General features: G+C 37.1%; 1 protein-coding gene across 1 annotated transcript in view; it reads left to right on the top strand.

Moving 5' to 3' along the window:
* Nucleotides 1-436: 436 nt before the first annotated feature.
* Nucleotides 437-13,640, top strand: part of MAN1A2 (mannosidase alpha class 1A member 2) — a 190,487-nt gene continuing 177,283 nt past the window's right edge. The window contains exon 1 of the mRNA XM_004771062.3: nt 437-986. Within this exon, the coding sequence (XP_004771119.1) occupies nt 685-986 (302 nt within the window). The 5' untranslated portion in view covers nt 437-684. The remainder of the gene's footprint in view (nt 987-13,640) is intronic.

Genomic DNA, 13,640 nt, shown 5'->3' with positions numbered 1-13,640 from the left:
AGGCATTTGGGGCGCGAATGCCCTTCGCGCCGGCCGTCGAGGGGGCAGCGGCGGAGCTCTCCCCGGAGCCAGGAGCTGCGGGCGGCGTCGGGAGGCGCGGGCGTGCGAGACCCCCTTCCCGCGACTTCGCCGGGCGCCGCCGCTTCGCTTTCTCGGCGAGGCGGGAGACCGCCCTCCTTCCCTGTTGGCCGACTTCCGAGGAGCCCCTTATTTTTCCACCACCGAGGTGAAGAGGTCCTGGAAGTGGAGCACCAGAGGTGGTTAAGTGAGCCTCCTGCAACTCGTCGGATTTGGGCAGGCTCCCTTTTGGGGGCGGGAGACCACATTGGAGCATCTCGTTGGGGTGCAGGAATGGAAGACCCCACCTTGCATCGTTTCTGCAGTGTTGCTTGCCTCATCCACTCTTAGGAATGAAGAGGAGACTTGTGATAACCCGATGAGGTACTGAAAACCAAATGGCAGAGAAAATATCACAGAACACAAACTAGTGATCGTGTGGGGGCCACACGTTTCTGAATGTAATTGGACGAGCGTGAAAGAGGTGCCCTATTAAAAAGCACAACAGTCCTTTAAGAGGAGCAAAATTGAGTTTTTTTTGGCCAAGATTTTGGAGACTGTTCAATGTATTGTACATTTGATATAAGATGAGAACTTTATAATATATTCTGTCCAAGAGCGTAAACGATGACTACCCCGGCCCTGCTGCCCTTATCTGGACGAAGGATACCACCTCTGAACCTGGGGCCGCCTTCTTTCCCACATCACAGGGCTACCTTGAGACTTTCCGAGAAGTTTATCCTCCTCCTTATTCTAAGTGCCTTCATCACCCTGTGTTTTGGGGCATTTTTCTTCCTTCCAGACTCTTCAAAACACAAACGCTTTGATCTGGGTTTAGAAGATGTGTTAATTCCTCATGTAGATGCCAGCAAAGGGGCTAAAAACCCTGGAGTCTTCCTGATCCATGGACCTGATGAACATAGACACAGGTTTGTTTATATCAGAAGTTTTATTGTTAACATTTGGCAGAGCAAGGTGTGGTTTATTGCACCAAATGTGTCTTACTTTTTTTTTCAGTAAGGTGTAGTTTTCCCTAAGTCGTTAGAGTTATGGTTATTTCAAAATTGTTAGAATAGAACCATGGACTGGAAGGGCTCCTCGAGCCCAGTCTAAAGTGCAACAACTTTGTTTTATGTAGCAGAAACATTTGTGCTCAGAGATGTTAGGTCTGATGTGAGCAGTTGGGAAGTAGGAAAATTTAATCTAAAGTAATGATCACATAAGCTGCTTTTTCATTTATTAGAATTTATTGCATTCAGTCTTAGTGCCACCCTGTGAAATAGACCCATTGAATCCTGACAGCTTCTATGAGTTTTTTCTCTCCCAAAGGGCTCTTATTCTCTAGCTTGTAGTTAAGGATTAGTAATGAATCTTAGATTTTTAGGAAGACCAACGATGGGCAGAATGTACCTGTCCTTTCTTAGCATACAAAAATACCTTGATTTCTGTTATTTTCAGGGGATCTGTTTTGGTGCTCCATATGGAAATCAGTTATGTTAAAAATATCATTGAATCTTACAGGCATTTCACTTTGTAGATTTGGTTATGTTTTTAAATTTCTTATTTTTATAATATGTGGGTTGGCGTGTGTCAACTAACTTTTGCAATTTGATTGATGAAAGGGTTCACATTCTTTCAAATCACCAAATTTGAGGAGAGCTTGGGTGAGTCTTGCGGAATTAGGATAAAATAGGAGCTCTAGTAACTATCTCTTTAAATCATTTATGCAATTTGTGTCAAAAGAAGAGTTTGGGAAAGTATTTTACTTTTCTCAAACCTACATTTTTTTTTCCCACCTGTTAAATCCCCTCCTTTTCCTGTTTCTTAAAATAATTTTTGAGTATGTGAAAAAAACCCGTATACTTGAATTCTGTTTTTAGCTGACATTAGTTTTCACTTTTTAAATGAAGCACAAGGTGTTTGAAGAAGCTTAGGTTCAGGTGTGAGCCTAAGTTAAATACTTGGGATAAGGTGGTGTTGTAATGACAGCTGGTTTTTCCTTTTTCTCAATCTTGTTAATTCATTATTTGCTTCCTTATTGTTAGACTTTTGGCTGAACCTTATGGAGTAGTTCTAAAATTGTTTCAAGCCATTATTTTGTAACTAAATTTGGACTTTTTGCCATCATTTTCAACTTCAATACTCTTTCTCATCAGTTTCTTTTATTTTTGCCCTTTGCTCTTTGTGACTTTGAGAAAATTCTGATGTGATCTGCGAAATATGTTGCTGAAAAATTAACACTGCAAGTACTGTTTTCCTGGAGAACCTTATTTCCCATGATTTTTATACAAGCTATGATAAAGATTTGAAAATAAAGGGTGGTAATACTGGCTTCAGATTTCTTTGAGAGCCACACGTTATTTAACTATTATTACACTAATCTGTCACATACTAAACAGTTTATATTTTAAGTGTGGTCTAAAGGTTAAAAAATATACAATATATAGCGACATTCTAGTTTAAAAACATACATTAGAAAAATTCTCAGTTAAGTGTAGTTAAAATGTAATATTTGGAAAAAATAAGATTTGAATGAGAATATAGGTATGTCCATCTTACTTACATTTTAAAAAAGCCTATTTAGATCTCTTAAATAAGAATTCTTAAATTGAATGCATATGCTTCATGTATTGTTACCCAAAATTATTGGGTTCCTGAGTTGGGAGCTTTGGCTGGTTTTGAGTTGTAATACTAAGGGATTGTGAGCCAGATCCTGAGAGTAAGAGCCTGGGTAGCAAATGATACATGTGAGAATTTATTTGAATCTACTTAGTTCCTGAATTTTAGAAAGCAAGGATTCAAATAGTGAGGGTCTAGGTGAAGAGGGATCCCTGTGTTACCTCTGTACATAGTGTCTGTGGCTATATCAGTTTACTATATTTGCTTGGTATGTTATGTGTTGTTGCTTGTATCTGAAGGCACAGTCTGCAGCAATTTCTAATGTGGGCGATGAAATACATTTCAAAATAGAGATCATTCAAATAATAAGTTTAAAATATGAGACGTTAAACATCAAGCTAATGTAGGCACATTAGCTCATTTAAAAATCATTCAAAAAGATAATATTTCAACAGAACTGGTTGGTGCTAGAATCATACCTATTTTGGGTGTGGTTCAAAAAAATCTTAATTTGAAAAATACAAATTCGTAATTTATCTTTATTTTGTGTGTATGTAGAAGGGAGCAGGGTAGAGGGGTGAGGAACCTTTAATGGATACGTAATAGAAAGTGAATCATAGCCATTATTTCTTATTCACAGTATTTAAGGGGTACTTGTTGAATTGACTTTTCTTCATTAATGTGTTAATTTAGTATTATAGTTAGGTGCTTAAGTTCTGGAGTCTTGACTGCATGGATTTATGGCCTAGTTTGTCACTGATTAGATGTATGATCTTAAAATTTTTAAACTCTGTGCCTAAGCTGCTTGCCCTGGATGACATTGACATCTACTTGACAGATTGTTGTAGTGAATGAGATGGTACAGGCAAGTGCTCAGAGTAATATTTCCTGGTGTTTAGTAAGTGCTCAGTAAAGATGAGCAGTTATTGCTATTGGTGATTGTAGTTTTAATGGAATTATTTTAATTTCGAGGCTACTTTATGTATTGTATATGTTTCTGAAAAGTTAGGTACAGAGTAATATATATACATATATATTTTTAAATATTTTATTTATTTATTTGACAGAGAGAGAGCACAAGTAGGCAGAGCAGCAGGCAGAGAGAGAGGGGGAAGCAGACTCCCTGCTGAGCAGAGAGCGGATGTAGGGCTCCATCCCAGGACCCTGAGATCATGACCTGAGCGGAGGTCAGAGGCTTATTAACCCACTGAGCCACCCAGGTGCCCCCAGATTAGTATTTTAAAAGCATACCCGAATCTTGTTGTCTAAGGGAACATTTTATAACCAAAGTAGTTAGCAGCAAATGTGTATTGCATGTCCACTGGGTGTCAGGCCCTGCTTTAATAGAGCTTCTCATCTAGGGGGAGGATGGGCATTAAATACATACCTTTATTTTCAAAGAGTGATAAGTATTATGAAAGTGTACTCAGTGCTGTCAGAACACATGATGGTGTGATTTATCCTGTGGATTGAGGTTGGGGGGAGGTGGTGGGCAGGCTGTGGGAGTAGGGAAGGCTTCATTGAGGAAGCAATGAATGAGTCAGAGATTTAGAACAAGTAGATTGCTGAGTGAAGTAGGGATGCGGGGAAAAAAAGTAGTCAAAGCTGAGGACGCCCTGTGTGTGAGAACCCTAAGCAAAAAGCCTGGCATCATGGAGGAGCTGACAAATGTCCAGTGTGGCTGGTGTAGATTTAGCAGTGTGGGGCTAGGCAAAGAGACTACACAAAAGGTCAGATTTGGCTTCCGTTGTTCAGAAAGTATGAGTTAGTTGCTAACCTTCAAATGTCAGGAGATTTCACATGAAAGTCTGGACTTCTGATTTCTCTTAAAAATATCAAAGGACCTGACAACACCCAAATCTGTATTTTCCAATGACAGCCCTGAGCTAGATCTGGCAGGAGCTGCTCCCTCTAGAGGGGCATGTGTTCTTCATTTTATGACACTCCACTAAGCTTCGAGTTAAGGAAATCTAATGAATCAGCATTTCACCTGGTTGTTGTTGAGTTGGGAATCCCTAGGCATGATCCTGGAGAGTCCATAGTCAAATATTATGGTTTTTATCCTGAGTACTATGGAAAGTCAGTGAAGGATTTTCACTAAAGCAAGGCAGTGACATAATCATTTAAAAAAATTTAAATAAAAATTTAAATAATCACTATGGTTGCATTGTACACATTGGATTGGAGAGGAGCAGGAGGATATGTGAAATTAGGAGAGTCTAGGTCACAGAAGAGACTGGCTTAGATCACGGTGGTGATAATGGAGAAGGAGAGAAGTTAGTGGAGAAGAGGGGTTGATTGAAGAGATGTTAGTCAATGTGTTAAGTTTCACAGAAATTGATAGTTCATTGAATATGGGGCTAAGGTAGGCGGAGGAGGGAGACCAGGATAACTCCCAGTTTCTGGGTGACATGGCTATGGGTTACTAAGAAATACATACCCTATGGAATTAATACTTTATATAATTGATATTACATGAGTTTAAGATAAAGCATTTTAATGAGAAAACCTGTGTGTTCCCTTCAGTTAAATGGTTCACAAATAATTGGTAGTTTTCAAATGATAATAATGTAAAATGCATGGTTTGATGTTGATGACCGTCATTTTTCACATCTATGATCTCAAGGTAACCAAAACAGGTATTGGTCATAAAACACATGGATGTTGTTATAAATATACGCTGATATACATCAAAGTATCATGTTCACGATTTGTGTACACGTAATAGATCTATTCCACTGAAATTTTACTTACTAATTTCTTTCATTTTTAAAACTGACATTTGTTTTATATTCTAGCATTATAAAAGTGGGCTTCGTGTTTTTTTTTTTTTTAAATACTTAATTGAATTGCCAGTAAGTTTCATCTTCTAGTCAGGATTTTGTTGGTATAACTTGAATATTTGAAGATATGTTAACTTCTGGTAGTTTCCTCAAACAGAGAGAACAGGCTTTGGAATTAGAAGGACCTAAAGTTGTGTCTTGGTTTTACTAAATAGCTGTGAGGCATTGTACTAGACATAATCACTCTAAACCTGTGCTGGCCAGTGTGTTTAGTCACTAATGACACTTCACTTTTGAATTTGAAATGTGTCTAGTCCAGATTGCAGTGTGCATTAGTGAGAGTTTTTCAAGATTTTCAGGTCATGATTTGCATTTTTTGCTTGATTCAGTTTTGCTTTTTATTGCAGGAGTAGAAATTTTAAATCTCACTATCATTTTAATTTTAATATCCTTTCTTTTCTCATCCCTCTTCCATGCCTTTTCCCCCCTTATCCTGTTAGGCTTCTGTTTGGGGAGGTCACATCATTTTATCCTATTAAGTTGGCTGGGCTTCCATTGTAATGTATTTACCCTCTTTGGCCCTTGGTTGTTTTTCCCACTTCTCTTTACTCAGCTATGAATAAAGTAATGTCTGTTTAACAGTCTGATATAGATGCCTTGGTCATATGGGTATATATGTATATAGACTTTGTTTACTTTTATTGAGTGAAAACCATTCGTTTCCATAGTTGGAGAACAAGTTGATCTTTACCTCTCAATGTAATTTCCTCTACTCTGCTGTGATACTAGCATCTTTAGTCCTCTCAACTGTTTTGGTGCTAGAGTACATTTTTGTGTGATTCCTAAATTCAGTGTACAGTTGGCTGCATGGACAGCTACTGAAATTGTTGTCTTGTCCATTACCACTTGGAAAGCAGTTTTTCATTGTTTCCCATGCACTTCCCTCATCCTCCAGGAATTGCTCTCTCACTAAACCTGAGTAGTTAGATAATAAGGTAAGAATTGGGATGAAATGGTGGGGAAAGGCTCTGACTTTATGGAGGTCTCTGTCCCATTTTCCTATTGGGACAGACCCTTGTTCTCTGCGATCAGTTACAATTGGGGTAGAGGTAAGGCTTGATTCTCTACAATCATAAGTATAGTTATCAGTTAGTAAAGTATAGTTATCAGTTAGTAAAAAATTCTTCCAAATTCTGAAGTAATAACTTTTTTTTTTTTTTTAGGATTTTATTTATTTATTTGACAGAGATCAGGCAGGCAGAGAGAGAGAGGGAGGCAGGCTCCCCACCGAGCAGAGAGCCTGACTCAGGGCTCGATCCCAGGACCCTGGGATCATAACCTGAGCTGAAGGCAGGGGGTTTAACCCACTGAGCTGCCCAGGTGCCCCATAGCTCTTATTTCTTTGATAGTCTGAGTTTTCATCATTTTCTGCATCTTTTTTAAGTACTGATACTGATTTAGAAGAGTGCAAAATCATTGCACTGCTAACCAGATGACATTTGGTATATTCTTATTTAAAGTCAGATTTTGATCCTAGATGAAGTGATGGTGACCTTGCTTTTATTGGTTCAGCATTATCAAATCACTATGTCAGTAGTACTTATTTTTAATTCTTCTCAGAGATGAATAAAGTATTAGAGTGGTATGGTTAAAATGCAGAATACCAAGGCATAAATTCTCATTTTCAACTTGGTCAGTGAATGTTGGGAATTCCAGGAGATGGTGCTCCAGAAACTGAATGTTAATATATTAAACAGCATTTATAGGATCAAGTTAAATGTTTTTAGGAAATCAAATTTGTTCAAGCATTAGTTTGTTTATTTGCTTTAAGAGCTATTATAGCCTTTCCAAAATTTCTCTTGGGTTTTATAAGAAGTGTTCTAGGGCTATAAAATGTTTCTGTGATATTTTTGGATTTTCTTATTTTAAAGGCTCAATCTAAGAATATTTCTTCTGAATTATTAACATTGTCTTATGTAGGTATGTAGTCTCTGTAACATGGAATTTGAAATTAGATTTTATTTTTTATCAGCATCATTTATTGTAATTCCATGCTTCAATTACTTTGAGTGATTTGCATTTAATCTTATTTCTGATAGTGTTTTCTGATCTTCAGGGTTCTTGTTAATATTAATTTACCCATTACAGCTGAGATTGCCCGAATCCATTTATGGGTTTATTCCCTTACCTCCACTGTCTGTAGGTAGTGTTTTTCCCTTGTACTTTATCTTTCTCATGTATGTCTGTGATTGTATATTTACAGTCTTACTTCTCTTTCTCTCCTAAAAGAGCATGGGTTCCTTGAGGGCAAATAACTGTCTTTAATTTATCTTTTATGTCCAATGCTTGAAGTACATTCGGCCCTTAATAAAAGTATATGCCTGTTGAATAAATGATGTCCATGGCACGGTGGCCAATTCCTTGAGAGAAGGTATAAACAAAACACAAGAATTGAGAGGTAAGATGCAGAAGTAGGAGGAATGATATCTTGCAGTGAGAAGCATAGTCTTTAATAAAGGCCCTTTATAAAAAACAATTTAAAAAAATTAGGGAATAATTCCTGCTGGCCTTATCGACAACATACTTACTCCTATAAATATATCTAAGTTATTTTGCATGCCCCCACATTGAATTTCTCCTTTAGAAAAAAAGGAAGAAAACAATAGCATGTGAAAAATGTTTTCACACATTTAACCTTTAGTCTTTATGTCATACCTGTAAGTTAGGTTTTACTAACATAATTTTTAAAAATATAGCTATAAAATTAGATCATGCTGAAAGTTGGCACCTAAGAAACTAACGTCTCCAGTAGTCCCCCCACATTGGCAGTTTCACTTTCCTGGTTCAGTTACCTGCGGTCAGCCAGTGATGCCCCTGCTGATGCGTGAGGTCAGTAGCAGCCTCCTGCTAGGTTGCAACACTTCCATTCATCTCAACACGTAGGCATTTTATCATCACACAGCGTCATCATAAGAAGGGGGAGTGCAGTACAACAAGGTATTTCGAGAGAGGGAGGGCAGCCACATTTATGGATATTGTTATTCTAATTTATTATGAGATGTTGTTTATCTCTTACTATTTGTCATTTATATCTTAAACTTTATCATAGGTATGTGTAGGAAAAAATGGTGTGTGTATATAGGGTTTGTTATTGTCTGTGGACAGTAGGGGTCTTGGAACTTATCCCCCACAGAGAAGGAGGACTTTTTTTTGAAATCAGTAGTTCATGATAAACATTAGCTAACTGGGCAAATGTTTTGTTTACTGTTGTTTGAAAATTATTTAAAAAATTAGAATATGGTTTGGGCTGACGCTACATATTGATTGGTCAGGACAGTCATTTGCTGTTCTTATTTTCCATAATTGTGCAAATTCTGTCGGAAAAGTTTATTTTGATTGGCATTGAACCTTTGCTGGAACTTTTTCCTTTTAGAACATGGCTGTAATGAAGAATGCACTGGAGATTTATGTACAGATTGGTTTTAGGATTTATTGTAAGAAAAATCTCCTTCAAACGGGCATTTATTTCAATGGTCTATCTTGGAATTTTATGTAGTCCAGAAGGAAGACATCATTGTATATTTAAAAGAACCTTGGGCTCAGAGTTGAGAGATAGGGGCTCTAGTTTCAGCGTTGTCCTTACTTGCTGGAGTATATTTAGATAAGCTGTTTAACTTCCCTGTGCCTTATTTATGAAATGAGGGAATTAATTGAATCTTTAAAGATTCCTTCCAGCTCACACATATGAAATACTAATAATTTCATGAAGTAGGGAACTGAAAAATGTGCAGTAATTTACTTCAAGATATTATAAATACTGTGAAAACAAAATGTGTTCTAAATAGGAATTAGCAGTGTCATTTTTATATATAAAAATGAAGATTAGGGGCGCCTGGGTGGCTCAGTGGGTTAAGCCGCTGCCTTCGGCTCAGGTCATGATCTCAGGGTCCTGGGATCGAGTCCCGCGTCGGGCTCTCTGCTCACCAGGGAGCCTGCTTCCCTTCCTCTCTTTCTGCCTACCTCTCCGTCTACTTGTGATTTCTATCAAATAAATAAATAAAAATCTAAAAAAAAAAAAATGAAGGTTAAAAACTATTTCATGTGTGGCTATAATTCACTTATATAATATTATTATGTAATGAAATCTGTACCAATTTAAAAAGTGTAAATGAATAAAATACTGTTATATATTCTTGATTCTCTTAAGTTTGAAAGTATAATTTATTGAACATTTTTTTGAAACATTTTATGTGCTGGCCTGAATGAAGGTAATAGATATATTTACGAAAGTATTTCCAGGTGTCATTTTTGAGCCCAGTTAATAATTCCATCTCTTAATTTGCTGTCTAAGTCTTTAGTATAGATGCTGAGGGTAACAGGAGTCCCTGAGTAATTGAGGCCTCAGATCTGTGAAGGCTTTTACTACTCTTGATGCAAAATATTCTTTGGTTTCCTAACCATAATATTGAGAGATGCCATTGAAAGTGTCTGTTCTCTTTTATTTTCCATATCTTTTTTTTTTTTTTTTTAAGATTTTATTTATTTATTTGACAGAGACCACAAGTAGGCAGAGAGGCAGGCAGAGAGAGAGGAAGGAGAGCAGGCTCCCCGCCGAGCAGAGCACCCGATGCGGGGCTCGATCCCAGGACCCCAGGATCATGACCTGAGCTGAAGGCAGAGGCTTTAACCCACTGAGCCACCCCCAGGTGCCCCTTATTCTCCATATCTTAACAAGAACTTTAGGGACAAGTTATATAATGAGTTAAACAAAAGGATATGAAGTAATCTGGAGACCACAAAGAACAATGTTTTTATTATTTATTTTCTTCTTCTTCTTTTTTTTTTTTTTTAAGATTTTATTTATTTATTTGACAGAGATCACAAGTAGGCAGAGAGGCAGGCAGAGAGAGAGCTCCCCACTGAGCAAAGAGCCCAATGTGGAGCTCCATCCCAGGACCCTAGGATCATGACCTGAGCTGAAGGCAGAGGCTTTAACCCACTGAGCCACCCAGGCGCCCTCTTCTTTTTCTTATTTGTATGAATTATTTCTACATTCTGACTGAATTCTTTGTTATATGCATTACACATATATTCTTGAAATGGATGCCTTATTTTTAAACTTTGTTTATGGTTTCTTTAATGTTTCAGAAGTTTAAAATGTTAATGTAATAGAAATTGTTAATATTTTTCTTCACGGCGTTGCTTTTTGAATTTTGCTTGGGGGAATGCTTTAAACCCTGAAGTTATAGTGACCTATATTTTTAGTTCTGGCAGTTATAAGGTTTTGTTTTTCACATCTAGGGATTTAATCTACTACTTAGTTTTGATTTTTTTCTGTGATGAGGTAGGGATTGAGTTTGTTTTTTTGTACAGGGGTCCAGTTTTCCCTGTGCATCTTATTGAAGAATCTGTCTTTTCCCATAGATTTGTAATGCTGTTTCTTCCATATAACAATTTTTCATATGTTCATAGGTTTTATTTCTGGGCTCTGTGTTGTTCTGTGTATTTCTTTTGGATTAGCATGGTGTGCTATTTTAGTAAGTGTAATAACGAGTGTAGCTTTACATAACTCTTGATATCAGGTAATGCAATGGACTGAATGAGTGCTCCTGTCCTCCCAAAATTCACATGTTGAGATCTGATTTTCAGTGTGCTGGTATGAGGAGGGTAGAGCCTTTGGAAGGTAATTAGGTTATGAGTGTGAAACCCTCCTGAATGGGATTAGTGCCCTTGTAAAAACATGTGAGAGAACTTGCTTGCTTGCTTTCTTTACCATTCCACCATGTGAGGAGTCAGCAGTCTGCAACCTAGAAGAGGGTTCTCACCAGAACCTGACATACTGGCATCCTGATCATGGGTTTCCAGCCATGTATTTCCGGAAATACATTTTTGTTGTTTAAAAGCCATGCACTGTATGGTACTTTATTACAGCCACACAGAGACAGTTTGTTTATTTAAATTGTGCTTGCCCCTCTTGAATCTAAGCTCTTCCGTAAGTATTTATTTCTTCAATCAAGGTAAATTTTGCATGACGTAAAATCAGTCATCTTAAAGTGTACAATTTAGTGGCATTTTAATACATTTAATACATTCCTAGTGTTGTGCCTCTGTCTAATTCCAAAACATTTTCATACCATAAAAGGAAATTCCATACCCATTAAGCAGTTACTTCCCCAGCCCCTGGCAAACTGTCTGCTTTCTGTCTCTAAGGATTTACCTGTTCTGGTAAATGTTATGACCCATGTGGTATGTTTTTAACATGAAGGGAATCATGCTATCTAAGACCTCTTGTGTCTGGCTTTCACTTGCCATAATGTTTATGAGACTAATCCACATTGTAGCATGTGTCAGTATTTCATTCCTTTTTTATGGCTGAGTTGTACTCCATTGTTTGTATAAACAATTTACAGTTTGTTTATGCATTCCTCTGGTGACAGACAGTTGGACTGTTTCCACCTTTTATTCTACCACTATTCACTATTCAGCTGTGAACATGTGTGTATTTATTTGAGTACCTGTTTTTAATTCTCTTGGGTATAAACCAAGGAGTGGAATTTCTGGGTCATATTGTAACTCTGTGTTTAACTTTTTGAGGAACTGCCAAACTGTTTTCCATGGCCGCTGAATCATTGTACATTCCCATTAGTAACTTCTGAAGGTTCCAGTTTCTCCACATCCATGTCAACATTTTAAAAAAATGATACCCATCCTAGTGTGGGTGAAGTGGTATCTCATTGTAGTTTTCATTTGGATTTCCCTCAGGACTACTGATACTGAATGTCTTATCATGTGCTTATTGGCTATTTTAGAGAAATGTCCACCCAAGTACTTTGTCCCTTTAAAAAAAATTGGGTGGTTTGGCCTTTTGTTACTAAGTAAGGTTAAGACATAATCTTCTCGATACTAGATCCTTATCAGATTGATGGCTTGTGAGTATTTTTGCCCTATAAGATAATCTTATAGATTATCTTTCACTTTTTCTTTTTTTTATCTTTCACTTTCTGAGTGTTCTTTCATGTAAATGGTTTTTAATTTTGATAAAGCCCAATTTATTTTTTTTGTTGCTTATGTTTTTGGTGTCATTTATGAATTTATTACCAAGCCAAGATTATGAATATTTACTCTTGTTTTCTTAAGACTTTTATGATCTTAACTTTTATGTTTAGGTTGTGGATCCATTTTGACTTTTGGTGTATGGTGTGAGAAATGGGTCCAACTTTGTTATTTTGTGTGTGGCTCTTCATTTGTTCGTGCACCATTTGTTGAAGAAACTTTTTTTCCCAAGTATTGGCACCTTTTTTGAAAATCAGTTCTCTGTACTAGTATGAGTCTTTTTCTGGACACTCAGTTCTGTTCCTTATGTCTATATATGTTTGTATGTTTGTCCTTATGCCATTACCACACTTTTTTCTTTTTCTTATTATTATTTTTATTTTAAAGATTTTTAAAATTTATTTTACAGACAGAGATCCCAAGTAGGCAGAGAGACAGGCAGAGAGAGAGGAAGAAGCAGGCTCCCCACTGAGCAGAGAGCCCGATGCAGGGCTCAATCCCAGGACCCTGAGATCAGGGTCGAAGGCAGAGGCATTAACCCACCGAGCCATCCAGGTACCCCCTTTTTAAAAAAAAAATTACATAGCTTATACCCATTTAGTTCCACATTATCATAAAAAGAAAATCATTACTTAATATACAAAAAATTGGACCTTCTGTTGGCATCAGTCATAGGTATAAAAGGCCATTTGATCTGAGCTTAATAGGACTTAAAGTACTCAAAAAATGTACATACCTTTTAGAATGGGGATAAGGGAAAAAAAAAAAAGGAAGAGCAATCAGAAAACATCAAAGAGATGCAGACAGAGGGAGAGACATTATTTTAAATAGGTATCTCATGAGTCTGAACCACTGGGTTTGCACACACCTCACATGGAAGAGAATAGAATAGAACATAATCTCGAAAATGCATTCACAGATAGTAATTTATGACCTAGAATAGTACCACACTGTTTTGGTTACTGAACCTTTGTAGCAAGCTTTAGAAATTGAGAATGTGAATGCTCCAAATATTGTTATTCTTCTTCAGGATTGTTTTAACTATTTGGGACCACTTTCAATTCCTTATGTATTTGAGGATCAGCTGTTCAATTTCTGTGAAAACAGCTGTTGGAATTTTGATAGTGA

Source organism: Mustela putorius, unplaced genomic scaffold (genome assembly GCF_011764305.1).
Source record: "Mustela putorius furo isolate JIRA1106 unplaced genomic scaffold, ASM1176430v1.1 tig00000585_pilon_pilon_pilon, whole genome shotgun sequence".
NCBI classification, from domain to species: domain Eukaryota; kingdom Metazoa; phylum Chordata; class Mammalia; order Carnivora; family Mustelidae; genus Mustela; species Mustela putorius.
The sequence above is the reverse complement of the archived record's forward strand: the minus strand, read 5'-3'. Positions and strand labels throughout refer to the sequence as shown.